We start from the raw sequence: 19,654 nt of genomic DNA, 5'->3' as shown, positions 1-19,654 counted from the left end.
AAGCTGGCCTGTTTCCTCATCTGTCAAATGGGGGTATGGATTAAGCACTTGTTAAAAATCTCTGCAGTGTGTTATTGTGGGATCCCGGAACATGAAAGCCTTCATCAAGCTTGGCATTAAATAAGAACCAAATCATTTGCTACGGCTTTTCTTCCTCATAAGTTCCCATTCTTGTGGGATGACAAAGTCACAGTTGCAGGGTCCTAGGAACACTCCCAGCCCTCACTCTGAAGCTTCTTTCTCAGTTTCAGAAAAGCCACCCAGACCAAGGGGCCAGCCAGGGCTATACAACCACATGGCCCAGAGGGTTTGCAAAAGCACAGGTTCAGTAGCCTGGGGGAGGGGGCCGATGCACTGGAATTCAGAATTAAGTTTCCCAAAATAGCAGCCAACTCGGATGGATAAGAACCTTTTTTCTAGCTTTTAATCCAAACTTCTAGAAAAACAATCTCCACACGCAGCCTTTGTGAGGTCTTTCTTGCATTAAACTAAATTTACACTACAGAGAGCATGGCTCGGAGACCAATTTCACCACGAGCAGACAGCCGTGGGGGGAGTCGGCTCCGAGTGAGAGGGAGCTAGCCCTGAGTCCTGGGCCCTCAGCCTCCAGCTGAGAAACCAAGCCAGCAAAAGGGCTCCTCAAAAGGGCACTACTTGTCTCCCACTTGCCAAAGCACACCGACGGGGTGGTGAGAGAGCCAAGGAGCTCACAGCTGCTCAGGAGAGGCGTTGGGACTGCCAGGCAGAGGAGGGGCAGAAGTCCACCTGTCTAGTAGTCACTCTTTTTCCTGTCATTTTTCCTGTTTAGACTAGTATCATGCTGATTTCCACTAAAAAACAAAAGCAAAAACTTCAAGAAAGGATGCTGCCCCATATAGAAATAATCCAAGGTTATTAACTGCTATCTCCCTGTTTGTAAAATGAGAGACCCCAGAAAAGCTTTGTGTGTTGTAAAAATTCATTAAGGGAAAAAAAAAGGCATGTGGGTGCTCTGTGATTTAATCTAGTTTCCTCCATCAAAATTCACTGAGCGCCAACCAAGTGCCCAGCGCAGGGAACCACTGCCGAATAAACAACCATCAAAGATTTCCAACCCAAGTGCCACGCCAGACAGAATATGGCAATTGCTCCAGCAGAGGCACAAATGATTCCTCGGTGGAGGAGGAAGACAGGACAGAGGGGATCAGGGAAGGCTGCCCAGAGGCAGAGGCAGGAAGCACACACCCCCAGAATATGCAGAGCTTCCCCAGTCTGCCTGGCAGGCCCCCACTCCCAGGCTCTCAGGACAGTCACAGGCATCTGCATTGCCCCTCCCCAAAGCCCAGGGTCCCCACTTACCCATCCCAGCATGGAGGAGCGAAGCAGGCATCCATGCTCAGACTGCACACTCCCACAGACGCTTGGGCATCTGCACACAGGGACCTCACCGAGCACCTCGGGACAGCGACCCCTGAGCGGGGCCACCTTGCCTTCAGTGGAGCAGCTGCAGGAACTGTGACTGACTGCCAGCAGCTGCCTCAGGAGCCTCCAGGACCCCCATGCACCTTTCCTAGATGCTCGACTTGGGGGAACAGGAGCAGGTGGACCCTCTGAGAATGAACAGAGCTTCCAGAGCGCTCTCTCTCTCCACACACACACACACATACACACACACACACACACACACACACCCTAGCTGATTTTACAGTCAATCTTTCAAAGTGCAATTTGTCTAGGAAAAGCCAATGTGAAGCCCATGTGGGTTTCAACCAATGGCAAGGCAGCTGGCGCGGCTCAGCCAGTCCCTGTTCTGTATTCTAATGGGCCATATCTTTATCAGGGAAATGTCGCTTCTCTGAACTTAGAACTTCTCATGAAGGGTCCCCAGACTCAGAGGCAGAGGAGGGGTCTGAGCTGAGGCGTGGGGAACCGCCTTTCCCCAGGCCGGGCCGGGAGAGAGGGAAGGGTTGTGGGCAAGGCCTCTCACCTGTCCCGGAGCACCTGACTTCCGAGCCTCTGACGTGGGTGCCAGTCCTGGGCAGGGGCTGGGCCAATGCTTTAGGTGGGAGGGCAGTTGGGGCTCGAGGCTGCTTCTGATCCTCCAAACCTGCCATGGGATTCTGGGCCAGAGCGCAGGGTCTCGGGGTTTAGGGGCCTGGATTCGGGCTTCCTGCCTTCCCTCACCCTAACCTGGGGAACATGGAGTCCAACCTGCAAGGGACGTTCCTGCTGAACAACACGCCGCTGGCTCAGTTCTCGGAGATGAAGGCCCCCGTGTGCCAGTACTCGGTGCAGAACTCCTTCTACAAGCTTAGCCCCCCAGGGCTGGGCCCCCAGCTGGCCGCCGGGACCCCCCACGGCATCACGGACATCCTGAGCAGGCCCGTGGCCACGCCGAACAGCAGCCTGCTCTCCGGCTACCCCCACGTGGCGGGCTTCGGCGGACTGGGCTCCCAGGGGGTCTACTATGGCCCCCAGGTGGGGAATTTTTCCAAGGCTGGGAACGAGTATCCCACCCGGACCCGGAACTGCTGGGCCGACACGGGCCAGGACTGGCGAGGCGGGCGGCAGTGCAGCAACAGTGAGTACAGGGAACCCCGCATCGGGGAGGAGGAGGTGTCCTAAGGGGACACTCAACCATGGGGCCCACACCCACCGCCCACCTCTCCTCAGTCGCCATCACAGCCCAACTCAGAAGCTCAGGAACCTGGACCTGTCTCTCAGCTGGGTGGGGGCACGATTCTCCCCTCCACATCCCACCCCATCTTGCTTGGACAGGGTGTCTGCACCCCCGCTCCCCACCCCTTACCAGCTGTCCCCCTAGGAACCTGGGTGTCTCAAGGTCCGGGGAAGACCACAGAGCCCTCACCCACCTGGTGCAGCTGGCAGCTCAGAAACCCAGAAACCATGTCACCACTTCTTCATCCACAGCAGGCAAATGCTGTCCCCAGTGAGAAGTTGCCACAGCATCAGCTTCCCAGAGAGCCCATGCATGCCCTGGCACCATGCAGGGACACAGGGTGCACACTGACCCCATTGCAGTCCCACCTGTGATCTAGGGGGCTTGTTTCCTACCATCCTCCTCAAGGCTTATGTTAATAGTAGCAGTGACAATGGCCCAGCCCTCAGGAGTAGCTGCTGAGCCAGCTCAGACTTGGCTGTAGCTGTGGTGGGGCTGTCCTCACCCTACCCACCCTCAAACCTGTTTTCAGAGAACTGGCACATGATGCTAGTCAGGGGCTGGAGGAGGGGGCAGGACATGCACAGACGGGTGAGGCTCCCCTGGGAGGCAGGGAGAGTGACAGTGGCTGCCAGAGCCATCCCTGTGCTACGAAGGCCCTGCCTACATCAGGCAGGGCCAGGGACAGAGGCAGCCTCCACTGCTGGCTGAACATGGGGCTTCCCACAGCAAGGTTTCCTAGGGCCAGCCGAGGAAACCCGAGGCACAGCTGCCTCCCCTCGGCTGCACTGCTCCAGATGGTCACAATGCCTGGCAGCCCACCCCTCACTCAACCTGAAACACAGCAAGTTCCCTGGGGTTGAAGACCCCAGCTCTTGGAACCTATTTTTATAACCTGGTTTGGGGGTGCTTTAGGCCTCAAGCAGTCTCTCCCTCTCACTTCCATCTTCCTTCCCATGCCAAACACATGCCTTTTCCACACTTCTGCTCTTCAACCCTGGAGCACATCCACACACAGGAAAACATCTAAGAAAGTCAGTGGTTGAATTAACAAAGAAAGAGTATTGAAGAGGACCTTTCTAGGGAGGTTTCTTCCCCTTTCTGTGCCTCAGTTTCCTCACCTGTAGCATGAGGAGGCAGGACACGGGCCATCACGCTGCACTGAACAAGGCCTGACAGGTGGGCATTCTGCTTACCCTGAGCCCCACAGCCCTCTGGCCCAGCTCCTTCCTAACAGGCTGCTTCTGTGTCCATACTCTTCAGTGTGGATGACTCCCAGGCCTGGGAACAGGGGACAGCAGTAACTTGGGGCTTAAAGCTCTGCATTCTGGGGACCTGGAAAATGGGATCCCTAAACAAGGAAGTTAGGAGGGGAGGAATTCTCAGTCCCCTTGGGCCCTGATTGTTGGTAGCACATGCCTAACCCATTTCTTGAAACTCCTCTTGCCCTGGTGGGGGAAGGCAGCACAGCTGAGTTAGAACATCACACAAAGAGGCAAGGTCCAGGCCGGGCCCTCAGTTCCCTCTGTCTCTAGATAGCTGTAACCTGAAGCAGGTGGCTTTTGAACAGGTGTCTGTCCACCCAGACATGGCAGAGGTCAAAGTCACTATTATCAGAATGTCAGGAATGCTGCTTATGTGAGAAGTGTTATGACCACCCCCCAACCTCAGTGGCTTCTCTGTAGGAGGGAGCTCAACCTGGGGGAGAGGCAGGGCAGGGCTGGCATCCCATTCATCCTGCTAACCACACTTGTCCTTTCTCCTGCCAGCCCCGGACCCCCTGAGCGACAGTCTCCACAAGAAAAAGCACACTCGGCCCACCTTCACGGGGCACCAGATCTTTGCCCTGGAGAAAACCTTCGAACAGACCAAGTACTTGGCAGGCCCTGAGAGGGCAAGGCTGGCTTACTCACTGGGAATGACAGAGTCTCAGGTCAAGGTGAGTGTGTTTGGAAGAAGGTGTCCGCCTGGCAGCGAGGAGCCTGAAGGACAGGATGCCACCACGTGGGGGAGAGGCAGCCTTTGCTCTCCCAGCAGCTCCCAGCTCTCAGTGAAAGGCCTCCTGCTATCTGGGCGCTGCTTGCCACCCAACCCTAGAGATTGTGATAATTCCCTTCGCCAAAAAATGGCTGTCGAGAATGAGCCCAATGTTGAAAGTCTCATTTGTAGCATCTCATTTAAGCCTCACAGCAACCTTGAGATGCGTGTCATTACCCCTTTTACAGACGAAAAATCCATCTCAGCTGAGCCTCACTCACGGTCACTGGGATGGTAAGTGCAGAGTTGGGAGTCGAACCCAGATCTGTGGGACTCCAGGCTCACGCTTTCTCCTCTGAACAGTCTAGGCCAGAAATTTCAAGAGCTGATGGCAGCCTCTGACCCAGATCAGGGGTCAGCCTCCAGGCCAGGGTAGGACTGGATTCAGGCTTGTCCTATTAGCTGGCCGAGGAAGACAGCCTTGGAATACCCAACTTTAAAGTTTGGTAAAGTTTGGATGGGATACCAGATGTAGGAAGCCTAGAAGACACATGCAGGGGTCACTGTCACGCCCCTACACACCACGGAGCCTGAAATCAGCAACCGGGCTTTTGCCTCCTCAGGCTCCTGGGGTCAACTTTGGCAACTTTGATGCTACATCTCTCTCGAGAGATTTTGGCTGTGGGGCACCAAAGAAGAAAGCTTTGAGCTATGCTGGAACTGCCCACCTCTGTGACATGGCAACAGGTTTAAGCCTAAAGGGAAGCACAGGGGGAGGTTGGGACTCGGGTCTGGGCTCTGTTCAGGGCCCTGCAGCCTCCTGGTCAGCCCACTATTAACTGCTGGAGAGAAGCTGCCAAATCTAAGTGGAAGGAAACCATATCGCTCTCTTACATATTTTTCTGCTTTAGGTACTTTTCTGTACTCTTCAACTATCCCAAGCATTTGAGAATATATTGTTTTTATAATTAAGGGGAAATTTTTATGAAGTTCAGTGAGGGACCGTGGGGCTAAAAGAAGAGGTGACTCTTGAGCACCTGCTGACGCGCCCTCACCCGGGCTGATGCCTCCCCACCCTGGGCATCCCAGCATCTCCCACGCAGGCGCCAAGGTGGCGAAGCAGAAGGAGCGCAGGCCCCGGGGAGGGCTCCGGCTCAGAAAGGGCTGCTGCACTCGCATTTATGTTTTCCTTGCCCCCCCTCCCTAAAAGCAGTGTGACTGTCACAGCCTCCTCTGTTACTGAGCCATTTATTTACTGTAGAAAAAGCACCTGGTGTACTTGCACCGAGGGAGCCCGCCTCGGAGCGCTGCGTGCCGCGCGCGTGACCCGTCTCCCTCACCCCAGGTGTGGTTCCAGAACCGGAGGACCAAGTGGCGGAAGAAGAGCGCGCTGGAGCCCTCGTCCTCCACGCCCCGGGCCCCGGGCGGCGCGGGCGCGGGCGCGGGCGGGGAGCGCGCCGCCTCGGAGAACGAGGACGACGAGTACAACAAGCCGCTGGACCCCGACTCGGACGACGAGAAGATCCGGCTGCTGCTGCGCAAGCACCGCGCCGCCTTCTCGGTGCTCAGCCTGGGCGCGCACAGCGTCTGACGGCCGCAGCTCCGCCCACCCGCCGCGCGGCTCCCTCCGGCCCGCAGGGGCCGCGGCGCCCGCCAACCCGCGGGACTGCGGGGAGGAGGAGGGGGAGGAGGGGGAGGTGGGGAGGGAGGAGGCGGAGGGGACGGAAATGGTGGTGGAGGAGACCTCGCGGCTAAGGCAGGAAGGAGCGAGGGAGCCACGAGCTAGTCCTGAGACTTGACACCCTCCCTGGCATCTTGCATCTCTGGGCGCCCGGGCCTCGCCCCGCCAGCTCTGCAGATTCCCAAGTGCACAGGAAGGTAATGACCAGGCTCTGCAACCAGGAAACTGGGGGGTCCCAGACATACCGCTGAGATCCAGCTGGGGGCTTCTCCCAGGGAGGCAGCTGGCCTGGGCAAGGGGCTCCCTTCTGCCCCGGGAGGTGGGAAACCAGGATCTGGGCCCACGGCTGACCGCGGAAGGAGCGACGGCGTGGCCAGGGTGGTACCTCCTCAGACCTTGGCATGGGAAGGATGGTACTGGGGGACCAGAGCCAAATACAAAACCCAGGCTGGAGGAAAGCCACCTCAGGGAGGGGAGGTGGTCCCAGCAAAGAAGAAATACCGGTGACACCCAAACTCCTGGAGGGAACAAGTCCTCGTGGCCTCTTCTCCTCTTTGCCCTCGATGGAGATTCCCCCAGACAGGAAGGGACAAGAAGCTCCCACTGCTGGGAAAGGCCGAGGTTGCAGGCAGAGGCAGAGAAAAGATGAGAGAATCCTAGCGGCCCACGCTGCACCCAGCCACTGACCTGGGCTTTCCTGGGTGTTGATTCGAGGACCCCCAGAGAGAGAGGGGCAGCAGGGCTGGAAGGAACCTCGGAATTCCCTGCTCCTCCAGCTGTGGCGCCCATGCAGGAAGGGAGGGGCCTCTGCAGGGAAGGGCTGCACCCCGGATGCATGGGACCACAGCCCCTCCTCTCCTTGGACGCCCTGCAGCCTGGCACTGGGGCTGATGCTGTGGGGGGCACCCGCCAGCAGGGTGATGTTTTTCATCCCAGGTGTTTGGAGGTACTGGCAGGTAGGAGGGCTGGGGAGGTGGGTGGGGCTGGCCAGATGAATGCAGCCGGAAAGGGACCGAGTGTTTGCCCAACTTTACTGGCTTTTAAAAAATAAAGAGTAAAGCCCTGGCCAGTGTGGCTCGGTTGGTTGGAGCGTTGTCCCTTATGCCAGAAGGTGGTGGGTTCAATTCGCAGTCAAGGTACATACCTAGGTTTTGGGTTCAATCCCCAGTCAGGGCACGTGCAGGAGGCAACTGACTGATGGATGTTTTTCTCTCTCTCTTCCTCTCTCTCTAAAATAAATAAATATATATATAAATAAAAAGTAAAAATAAAAGTCCCAGAAACCTCCCCATGGCTCTCGTGCTTCTGTGAACCTGGCTATGAAGTCCCAGGCATGCTAGCTGGGAGGGGCCCTCCCTGAGGACAGGCCTCCGCTCCCAGGGGGAATATCAGTGCTCTGGGAGTCCTGAAGCTTTACATGACATTGGTCAACTTAAATCTCATGGGAATATGCCAGGTACTGTCACAGGTGCTGAGAAACCTGAGAAGAGTTTATTGGGGTCCCTGACCTCCAGGAATTCATAGCCTAGTGGGGGAAATTATCTGTTTGGGGAACTAGGTACCCACGGAAAACAGAATGGGGGAGGAAATAAAAGTACTAACATTAATTGAACACCTACTAATTTCTCCCATGATTATCCCACTTGACCCCACAAGAAACCTAGGAAGTAGGAAAGAAATTACGTCCTGTGCTCCCAACAGCCATCGAGTCCTGCTCTGACAGGCAGCCTAGTAGGCTCCATCCAACAGACAGGCACGGCTCCTGCCACATCCCACCGCCCTCACATTTGTGCCTTCCAGTGTTAGGACCTGGCGCATGTCCCCAGCAGGATGGGGGGAGGTAGGAAATGGCAGCATCACACAGGTGCAGAATGGCTACATCCTGGTCCAGCAAGCCATCCCCAGCATTTCCCTGATACTTCCATGTGCCTGGATTCTGCACATTAAGTCACCCCCCTGGCCCCTAAAACCATTTGGGCGTGTATGTCCTGCTAAAGCCTTGGTATTCCACCACATGGACCAGCAGCTCCAGCAACAGTGGCCTCACCTGGGAACTTGTTAGAAATGCAGACACTCAGGCCCCATCTGAGACCCCTGGAATCAGAAGCTGCATTTTAGCAAGAGGCCCAGCAGGTTGTATGCACACAGCGGTGTGAGAAGATCGAGTGGGTATGACTGTGTGAATGTGTCCGGATAACACTCTCCTTCTCAGAGCACAGAGCCTGGCCCAAGTCAGGTGTTCAGTAAAATATTTCCAGACAGTTATAAATGAGTGTAAGTAGATTCCTTGCATTTGTGGGACCTGATGGTGAGGGCAAAAAAGTCTCTGAGGACAAGAAAATAGCTGCCACAGGGCACACACACACTGCTTTCCCAGGCAAAGCCGATGCTGCCTCAGGTACAAGACTAGATTCAGAGAGGCCCAGAGCCAAGGCACAGGGAAGCAACTGTTAACAGCACGCAGCAAGCAGCAAGAGGCACTTCAGAAGCACAGCTGTCTGTGGGCATTCGGTAGCAGGACTGAAAACCCAGCTTAGGTCAGAGATCTTCAAGGACAACACTGTGGTTCATGTTTATAACAATGCCCCAGAACCTTCAGAAATATTAAACTGTATCCTTTGCCTTCTGCGTAAGATGGCCAGAAGAGCATATTTCAGAAGGATTTTCACTGGGAAACTATTTTGCTTGGAACAATCCATGCCTGATGACACTCAGATAAACAGCATAGTGCTAAATCAAAAATCTGCTGCTCGGATTGGTGGACCACATCATTTCAGCTTGGTCAGGGACTGGGTTGGGAGTTTATGGAGAAACCTGCAGGGGAAAGGATTTCCATTGTTCGGGAGGCAGAGGTCATGGGAACGAGGCTAAGGTAGTTCCTATGGTCACCTTGTCCCCAGGGCCCAGAGCTCTAACAGGATCCACCTGGTTCAGGTTAGGATGCCAAGGAAGACTCTGGCACTTTCTTAAAAAGGGACTCCCAAATATTCTATGCTCACCCACTCATTTGTTTTCCAATAGCTATGTACAATTTAAGAGCCCCATTTTCCAGATGAAGAAGCTGAGGCAGAGAAATTAACAGATGTACCCCAGGTTCAGGGATAGTCATTAGTGATTCTGCTCAATTTCACAGTCCATGCTCTGTCCTCTCACCACACTGCTATGCAGTGACCATATCTACCATTGCTCCTGCTGTTACTTCCTGCTAATGTTCCAGGGACTTGACTTAGCTCATTTAATTTTCAAAAACCCCCCACACAAAATAAGCACTATTATTATACCCATATTATAGCCAAGGACAGTGTGACACAGAGAAGCTAAGTAACTTGCCTTAGGCCACACAGTTTAACCCCAGTCCAACTGACTGGAGCTTCCACTCTTTTTTTTTTTTAATTGATTTTAGAGAGAGGAAGAGAGAGAGAAACATCAATGTGGGAGATACACGTTGATTGGTTGCCCCCCACACGTGCCCTGACTGGGGCTGGGGATCGAGCCTGCAACTGAAGTGCGTGCCCTTGGCTGAAACTGAATCCAGGACCCTTCAGTCCTTGGGAGAACGCTCTAACTACTGAGCCACACCAGCCAGGGCTGGAGCTTCCACTCTTAACCACCATAAAAGAGGAAATAGAAAAGGGCCATATGAAGCATGTCTGGGGCCGTAGCTGGTTTGGCTCAGTGGTTAGAATGTCGGCCTGTGGACTGAAGGGTCCTGGGTTCAATTCCAGCCACGGGCATGTACCTCGGTTGCAGACTCAATCCCCGGCCCCAGTCAGGGAGCATGCGGGAGCAACCAATAGACGTGTCTCTCACATCAGTGTTTCTCTCCCTCTCTCTCTCTTCCACTCTCTCTGAAAAGCAATAGAAAAAATATCCTGGGGTGAGGATTAAAAAAATAAATAAAATAAAAATGAAGTAAGTCTGGGCTGTGAACTGTTTAAAAAGAAAATTAGGATTATATGTCCTATAAATTAAAATGCATGCAATCAAATGGGAGGTCTGCCTTTTGACTGGCACTGTGCTCGTTGCTGGGGATACAGACACAGAACAAGCTCCTTGGCCCCCTTGTGCTCAGAGTCTAGACGGAGACAGGCCAACAAGAAAGGAAGGGAACGCAGTGCTGTTAGTGCCATAAGGAAAGTCTTCACAGGGAGCAGAGAACCCACAGCAGGCAGCCGTTAAGGAGAGAGAATTTAATTAATGGCAATGTATCTTAACAAAAATGCAATTCACAAGTGACCCACGCAATACCACATCTCATCGAAAGCATGACATCCTTTAACATATAAGGAACGCTAGAATGAAGGCAACTTTCACCAGTAAGAATCACTGTCAACACCACCTGAAATTTAGAAATTATGGAGTTTGAGTGAAAAGCAGTGACCGAATCCCCATGTGAAACAATACTGTGCTCACTATGACATTCTGTCTACTTCCACGTACATTATTCCATTTGTTTCTCAGGCAGACTGGTCATCGGTTTTATCCCCAGTTTGCATAAGAGGAAATGGAAGCTTGGAGTGCCAAGGACACTTATCCAAGGTCAAACTCCTTGTCTTCCAACTCCAAGGCCAGGGCTGTGTCTACTCCCCAGGTGGATGAAGACCTGAAAACTACAGAGGGCACAAGAGGACCAGATGAAGTTCTCCAGTCAAAGACACACTGATCAATGAGTTGTAGTGCACAATTGCAGCAAACACCGTTTTCTCCCTGTGGTTTCTGCTGCTTTGTAATTGACTGTCAGTGTCCCTGGGTGGAGCAGACATGCCACAGCCAGAGACGCTCATTTAGGCAGTTCCCAAGCTTGCTTGAGGACAGGACTTAGACATGCAGATTCCCAGGGCCCCTCCCAACTATTCTGATTCCATTGGGCAAGGTGTGGCCCTGGAATGTGCCTAGTTAACCAGAGGCTTAGAGCTCTGGGAGTGGACAAATTTGCCAAACAGTGACTTTAGAAGCCCAATTCAATTTAAATCCTGGAGTTGTTCATAAAGACCTCCACTGAGTTCTATAGCTTTTCCTTCTTTACCAGGTGACAAAGATTCGAAAAGTCAGGGAAGGCAGGTGGCAGGGGTGGAATAAAGCTGCAAAGGGTCTTCTTGAAGTTTCCCATGCCACTTGGCATCGACCCCATGTACAGAACACTTGTGGGAAGGTCTAACATAATCACACCTCCTCAGGATCTTGGGAGAGATCCTGTTCTAAGGAATTTGCTAAAGCACTGCTGCTATGTCCTGGAAAAGAAAGCAACATTGGGCTTATAGCTCTGCTGTGGCTGGAACCATCACATGCCAAGTTGGGAAACTGCCAGGGCAGAGGACTCTGTACCCAAGCTGCAGGATAACTGTCCAGAGCAGTGCATGGCTCAGTGAATGGCAGCTTCTACCCTGAGAACAGTAAAAGGGTACAGCGTGCTTCTGTGGTCTGGGCTTGCCTGGCACTGATCCTTGCCTTCTTCTGGTAATGCCCCCTGGATTTTTCTAAGGAGAGACAACCCTCCTGCCATGTTTGATTGATCTAGTGTAGGCAGGCTGACCCCAGCCCCAAATCTAGGTTTAGATGAGTGACACAGTCCTAGGCCAACCGGTGAATGCCACCTCTCTGTTCATGTGATGGATTAGTTCAGGGATGGGCCCAGGCTCAATTCTAGCCAATGAGCCAAGGACCCAGGTTGTTCTCAGTAGCACCTCCCTTACCTTTCTACCTGGAGCTCTTTTTGGCTGCTGTAGCCGTCTTACCTCTGAGAGGGGCACCCTGCCAGAGAAGGAAGCCAGTGGGGAGAAAAATAGATCTGAGAGAGGGAGGGAGAGCAGGATTGAATTGGTATCACTGTTTCAGGCCCAAACTCAGCCAGGCCTCATCTACCCCAGCCTTTCCAGGAAACAGTATACCTTTTTGTCTTGAGTCTGATTGAGTTGGGTTTCTATACTTCATAACAAAAAGAACATGAATAAAGTAAAAAAAAATATATATATATATATACACACACACACACACATATATGCATATATATATATATATATATATTTTAACTAATAGTTAAAAACAAACACCCCTGTTGCTTGCTTATAGGCTGGTATTGCCAGGGAGCCCACAACATAGGGACATATGGGGAAGGGGGCTGCCCTGGGTTACAATTTCCCATTTCTTCCCTTGCAACCATGACCTGAGAGCTGGGTCCTACCCTTTCTCTCTCTTCACTCCCCAGCTCTTCACTCAGCTCAGATGGCCAGGTTATAGTGGCCCACCTTTGTGACAGAAAGGGACTGGATTAAACTATTCCTCCCGTCCTTAGTGTTTATTAGTTCTGAATCTTGGTCAAATTCTTGGTATGAGTATCACCCGGCTCTCCTGCAGAATAACCCTGCCGTTCCTTGGAGGGTTTGCGGACTCGGGCTGCCTTAGAGGAGATGGTCTGGACTGTCCATCTCAACCCCAGGGGTGAGGAAAGCCTCAGGAGACCATGACAGTCCAAGGCTTTGGAAGAGCCTTGGACGGGAGTGACTCCACTCCTGGCACCTCTACCACCTGCCTGTGCTGTTCTGAGAAGAGTCTGCAGTAGGAGTTGGCTCCTTCTTGCCATTTAAGCTGTGGTGAACATACAGAGTCACAAAGCAGGAGCTATTCAGAGCCAATCTTGTTACCACATCACTTACAGGCCCAGGAGTCTCCTACCCGAAAGTCTTGCCTGGGGCATCCTCACTTGCCCCAGTGCTCCTCTGCCAGTGTCCCATCTCAGAAGCCCTGGCTGCTCACCTTTAATACTTTTTGTCATTCTTTAGAACATTGAACCAAAGACTGACCTTTTCTTTGGCAACAACCTTGGGTGCAAATGGCACAAAGACCCCGACAGGCAGGAGCTCACCTCCAGACCCCAGTGTGCAGGTTTGCTGAGGTGTCCTTGTCAGTAATAGCTGGGACAAGACACAAATAGCTCACATTCTTTTAAATATTTGTTTCCTCCTGTTTGTTCCAGGGGGAAGGCGCCTGCACCTGAGTAGGGACAATGATGTTGGAAGTCGTTGGAGGAGGTCAGTCCTCCTGCATGTAGACCATTTGCTGCGCCTTTCCCCGAAGCCGACCCAGAGGGCATGCATTCAAAAGCCCCTCATTAGGCCTCTCTCTGCAGGCAAACAAATATCATTAATCTTGGTAAAGTGAGTGAAAGCACATTCACCTGTCCAAGCAAGAGAATTAATGTTGTGTCAATAGGAAATTAGTGTTTACCTCTGGCCTTTACATCTCCCCTTTGCTACAGAAAGCCTAGGGCAGACCAGCCCAAAGATAGAGCCACAGCCAGAGGAGAGAAAAGTACCACAGGTGCAGGTCTGGTGCTGTGCTGGGGATGGGGTGTCAGGTGACAGAGAGGCCCTGCTGAGAGGAGTTCCCTAGAGCAGGGAGAGGACAGGAGCAGTGCCTCAGGTCAGAGATTCTCACTGGACCCTGAGCCCCAGGGAGGCATGCTCCCCCACCCCACCAGGTCACACAAAGGTGATGGGAGACCCTTTCCGTTCCGGTGCACGTAGCTATGAGCCATGATCTCTCATACCAGGCAGGCAGTGCACGGAGCCGCACAGGCCAAAGGGGACAACGTTACTGACCAAAGAGCTGTTTACTGAGCACCTGCTAACTGCTGGGCATGGTGTGTGATGACTGCCAGACATTCTCTAAAAATCCTACAAAGCAAGCATTCTGCCTTTTTTCTCAGATGAAGAAGTCACTGCAATGCCAAAAAATTCAAGAGGCTAGCTTCAAGGTCAGAGGGAGGTGGAGGATTTGGACCCAGTCTGACTCCACAGCCACACACCAGGAGGGCAGCCACCGTACTTCGGTCAAGTGCAAAGACCGGAAGACTCTGAGAACGCCTTTCTGAGTCACGCTCCCCCCTCCACCCAGCAGAAATGCCTCCGGGCGGGAGGGTCGGGGAGAGGCAGGGCAGGGCTGGAGAACTCGGTGAGGGTGTGTGCGTGCCTGCGTGTCTCAGGAAAAGAAACCCAACGGGCCGATAAGATCTCCCGTTTCCAGAGCAAAGCACCAATTAAACACACGGCAGATGTGAGCAAATAAAGCTGTGGCGTCCAGAGAGAAAATCAATACCAGATTATACGTCCTAGCCCAATCAAATACCAATTAATACAGAGCGGGTGGGGCTGGGGGCGGGTGAGTCTGGCCTGAGTGCAGGGGCTGCCCCCCCCCCCCCCCCCCCCCCCCGCTTCCCACACTCCAGGCCCTGACTTTAGAGCCTGTGCCTGAGGCCTCTGGGGAAACCCGTGTGAACCCCGGTGGCGCTGGGGGAAGGCGAAAAGGCGCTTCCCCTCGGTCATGCTGGCGGCTGGGCGCTGAACCAAGAGGGGCAAGGTGGGCGGGAGATGTTTGAGGAGGTTGGTCCCCACTGGAAAGGAACAGACTACTCAGGCCAGGCAGACAGGCTACTTGATATTTAATTTGCTACAAAAAAAATAAGGGGCGTGCTTTTGGAAAGGGATAGAAAATTAGGCAAAAATGAGACAATTGGGAAACAAATTTCTGTCCCCGTGAAATGATATGGAAGCCCCCGGTTATTCTGTCCACATTTTAGTTCATTCAGAAAGTACAGCCAAGAAGTTAATAAATAATTTTCAAGAGTAGTGATAACAGCAGCACAGAACTGGGTGACTGTGGGGATGGCATGGCCCAGAACCTTCCATGGAAGGGCTTCGGGATCATCACTCAGGTGTCAGGGATGAGGCAGTATGGCACCCAGCCACCTGCCAGCAGCTACGAGGTTGAGCAGGCCGCTGACCCAGGGAGGTGGCTCTGCAGCGTCAGAAGGATAAGTCAAAGGTGCCAGGGTCCAGGGAGAGGAAATCTGGCTGTGGGCATGAGGGCAGTGACAGCCTGCGAAGTCCTGCCCTCGTGGGGGCAGGGCAAACATCCAGAGCAAGCACACCCTTCCTCCAAAATTCCCAACACTCCTGGGGAAAGGAGACCCAACGTTGTTCAGGATGCAGAGAACAGAAGTGGAAGGAAAGGTGGCAAATCAGGGACTAGAAGGGCACCTGCTCCCGTTTTCTCCCCACAGGTATCCCCTCTGGCCAGAGTCCTGCCTGTGCCCTGTCTCTTCCCAAACCCAAGCCCCAGACATAGAGGCCCTTTTCAGGTAGGAGTCCTGTGGGCCAAGGACTGTTGCATGCCAAAGAAAAACGAAATTTGCTAGCCGAATATTTTTTAGACATTTTGCAAGATGCACGGCCTCCCTGACAATTTTTAATGTACTAACTGCCTGGTCCAGTGAGCTGATTAATTGGTGCTGGAGAGATCAATAAAAAACAGAAAATTAAAACAATTTTAAAGTGATTAAGTAGTTTAACACCTGTCTCCCGTCACGTCAGCGCAGGAAGAAAAATAAAGCAGGTGTCGAAGGGGCCTCCTGAAGCAAGAGAAAACAGCGCCTGCCTTGGAGAAATGACAAATCACAGCTGGTGGATCAATCTGAGTGCAAGCAGCCCTTCCCCGAGCCCACTGCAGCTACAGCAGGAACCGGGGACCCCAAGACACTGGGCACCTCCCACAGCCACTCTGTAGAGTCCAATCCTCAAGTTAGGGAGGCAAGTGTCTGTCCAGACCCTGAAAACAGGATGGAGGGAGCAAGGTGAGCCAAGGAACATCTTGGCCTAGAATTCTGGATGGGATCAGATGTGAAGGCACTAGCTAACCTCCTGACCTCATTTCCAGCCATTTGGAGCAGAGTCTGCAATATGTGGAGGGGTTCAAATGCAATGAAAATGCATTTTGGGAGCCGTGTGGTCAATAGAAGGAAATAGCTATAGCTCTCTAGAATTTCCTCTTCTGGAAGCTTCAGGTCTCCATCCTTACTCCCAAGGGAGACAGAGCCTGTCAACCTCCACTTTCCCTCGGCCTCCTGCAGCCTGGTTATACCTACAGGTGATGCAAGTACCTGCTGGATGATGGTGGAAATGCCCCTTGTAACTCCTTCGTGCCAACTTCACTCTCCTCCCACCCCCAACTATCATGAAGGCTGCACCCCAAGTGCATATTTTCATGTACTTGGCTCAAAATCACCAGAAGCCAGCCCGTGGAGTGCAAGAAACCAAAATGATTCCAAGTTCCCCCCCAAAGTCCTAACAACAAAGCAGAAAAAACATGAGCAAGGAAGTCACGTGAGAGAATTAACAAAGGCTAGCCTTGAAAGTTGGCTTGGATTTTGCATGTGTAAAGCGCAGATCTGCTTAATGTGACTCATGTTTTACAAAGCTGTGCTGGCCTATGACTTCCCTGCCTGAGCACACCGCTGCACCACCCTGAGTGGGGTGGGGTTCAAGCCTGAGACACAAGCCTCAGAGCTCCATGGAAAAGAAGCTGGTCCTTGCCCAGCTCCCTGCACACTGGGCCAGAATGGGCCACTCTGGGGAAAGCCCGCCCCCCCCCCCCCCCCCCCCGTAATACTCACCTGCTGGGCAGTCACACTTTGTTTTCTGTTCTCCAGCTTCCTGTTCCCCTTCGAGGTCCCCTGATGCAGCAGCTTTCGCCCCCAAGACCAGGACAGGAAAGGGACTCCAAGCAACAGCACATACACTTTGCAGCAGGTCTAAAACATTAAATTTTAAAAACATTTAGAATGTGATTTAAACATTTAATAACATGAAATGTTGGACATCAAAGCCCCTCAGCTGAATTTACTAGCAGTCTCCCCTTCAAAAGCCCTTCTGTTAACACCTGTCACACTAAATATGAAAGTCGTCAGCAGTGGCCTGAACAAGGGCAGGGACAAGAAGAAGGAGTGCCAACTAGTGTGTTTTAATAAAAACCTTTTAAGAGCCAAGTTTTTTTTCCCTTTCTCAGATTTCCCTCTGGAGTTCTGCTTCTGTATTCACTGGTTGGACCACTCTATACTCATGTTTGGGGCCATATTGGTCTCAATGAAAAGGTGCCAAAACCTTTACAGCCAATTTTATGCCAATGACCACCTCACAAAAAAGATTTCCAATCTTCAGCTATTGGCTCACTTCTCAAAATAATCCATACAGCCAAATTTCCACACAACAAAACATAGTCCATCCCTTGGCATTTCCTGCTACAGGATGTGACTTTGGTCAGGATGCTAACAGGTCCTGCAGTCCCACTTGTCTCATGGATCTCAAGTCTATTTGCCAAAGGTGCCATCACCAGGGTGGGCTGACCGGTGGACCTGTTCGCTGCAGAGAGGGTCTGTGCTACCCAGAAGGCAACTGAGGAGGGGCCAAGCCCAGGGACCTCACCACTCTCAGAAGCAAACACAAAGTTCTTGACACGGAGCCCTCAGGCCTGCTACTGCTCCCTGTAGAGTGAGCCTCAGACTGACGGAGATAAAGTTTCCCTGGGTCCAAGTTCCAAACTCGGCTGTTTTGTTTCTGTTAAAATGCAATTGTTTTTCTCTGGAGTGTGCGGTGACTGCTTGGCGTCAGGAAGATGTATGAAAACCTCCACTTCAATTCAGCATCCCTTTTCTCCCAGACAAACACGGTCGGATTTTAATAAATCAAAGAGCCACACTGTTTAATAAAAATTTATTGACTTACAAGTGATTATTTATCAAAAGACCATTAATAGCCGGTACTGAAATGATGTGTTACTGGGTGGTGCTGGGAGACTAATAGGAAATCAATGCAGCTGGCCGGCCAGAATGCATATGAGAAGCCCACCCCCCGACAGCCAGCGCAATTCCACCAGCAAAATACACCAGACGCTACTCCTGGTGCAATGAAAAGTTCCCCTTTTTTATTTATCGTTTACAAATGAAATGATCAATACTTTTAATCTAGAGCAAAATTTATTAACTTTCCCATCGGAGAGAGACATATTGACTGGGGGGAGTGGGGGTGTTAGTGCAACGAAAGATGGATGGCTGGATGGTCGTCTCTTAACCTGTCCAAGAGTCAGTGTGCATGCAGCTGCCCTCCCAGCCCCAGTGGCCCGGGCTATACGGGGCAAGTGTGGCTGGAGAAACCGAGTCTCGTCACCCTAGATGCACAACAGGCAGATGGGACCTAAGACACGGGGGACTCTCATGCATTGGGGACTGTGGGAAGCACTGTGCCTGACCACTGAGGTTTTGGTGAATTCCAAGAAGCAAATGGCTGGATTTATAGTCCCACCACTGGTAGGGTGCTGCTGCGAGGGGCTGACATAGGACGGTGCCTGAGGACTTGTCACTGGTCTGGTCTGGGTACTCAGGGTTCTGTGGAGCACTTCCCACCACCACACATCAAACCTTCTTTAATCTCTGAAGGGTAGCAACAGGGAATGGGGTCTGACACAGTAAAGAACCAAGTTTCAAAGTTGGTTCTACAATGTCACAAGGATGTCATCTCAAACTGCTCCATCAAGCTTAGCTTGCTGAGCTCTGGCCTGGCTGACAGCCTTGTATTGAGCTTCCTCTGGCAGGGGAATTTTACTAGGCTTTTTAGAAAGTTCCTTCTCTAACTGCTGGGGGTGGAAATCTGAGTGAAAAAAGTCTTTCCGAGATCCACAAACCCACCTAGGCCCACAGTCACCTATAGCACTGGGGACTCTCCTTCCCACGTGGGACACCCTATAGTGGAATGGAGTTTCACTGGCCCCATTGTTTTGGAGGAGACAAATGGTTTTAAACTGACTTCTCTTATTCCTGAACCTAGATGACTTTAGGCTTAAAGCCAAAGTTTGAACTATGGATGTGAGAATTACAGAAACTGCATAGGTACAAAGGGCTTTAGAGGTCATCCAGGCCAAGTCCTTCGTTATGGGTGAATTGTCACAGGAAAACCAAATCGAACAGCCAAGGAGATGCTGCAGGTTTGGAAGTGGGATCAGAAGCTGACCAGTGCTCATGCCACTGATTAATGCCACTTGGTTTTACTCTAAGAGCACCCTCATCACTTCTGGGATCACAACAGCAAGTGTATTTTGCATTTTACATGCTTCTCTGTTGTTATTCCTAAGAGCAATGACCAATTCTGTTATCCCAAACCAAATATTTTGACTTACAGATAATTTGGGGCCTGCAGGGTCCCCAATTAAGACAATGGAGCAGTCTGATGCATCTGCATGCTTGTAACAAGCACTAAATTAAAACTTTAGATTTTTTTTTTTGGGGGGGGGAGTGTAATTCATATTCCCTCTCCTCACTTAGTAAGAGGAAAATCATTATTACTTAGTCTCCACAAGTATTTCTTCACATAGCAGTGATTCTAAACCAGGTTCTTGCAATACTTTATGTCACTGGCAGACAGGTTTGTTGAAAAGAATGTGAGAAACATAAAAATAAAATATTAAATACCTATGAAAATCATAAAATAAATGTACTAATCAGCAGAAGTCTT

The 19,654-nt window shown here is 51.9% G+C and overlaps 1 protein-coding gene across 2 annotated transcripts; it reads left to right on the top strand.

Moving 5' to 3' along the window:
- Positions 1-2,178: 2,178 nt before the first annotated feature.
- Positions 2,179-6,227, top strand: NKX6-3 (NK6 homeobox 3). Of its 2 annotated transcripts, XM_087813820.1 has the most exons (5): positions 2,179-2,560; positions 2,935-2,936; positions 3,787-3,838; positions 4,429-4,598; positions 5,982-6,227. In XM_087813820.1, exons 1-5 carry the CDS (start codon positions 2,179-2,181, stop codon positions 6,225-6,227), a joined length of 852 nt encoding a protein of 283 aa, XP_087669946.1. The 2 variants fall into 2 exon arrangements, with proteins under 2 accessions (XP_087669946.1, XP_016051120.2); XM_016195634.2 differs by lacking the exons at positions 2,935-2,936; positions 3,787-3,838.
- Positions 6,228-19,654: the final 13,427 nt, after the last annotated feature.

Source organism: Miniopterus natalensis, chromosome 2 (genome assembly GCF_054644295.1).
Source record: "Miniopterus natalensis isolate mMinNat1 chromosome 2, mMinNat1.hap1, whole genome shotgun sequence".
In the NCBI taxonomy this organism is placed as follows: domain Eukaryota; kingdom Metazoa; phylum Chordata; class Mammalia; order Chiroptera; family Miniopteridae; genus Miniopterus; species Miniopterus natalensis.
This window is presented reverse-complemented; position numbering and strand designations above follow the sequence as displayed.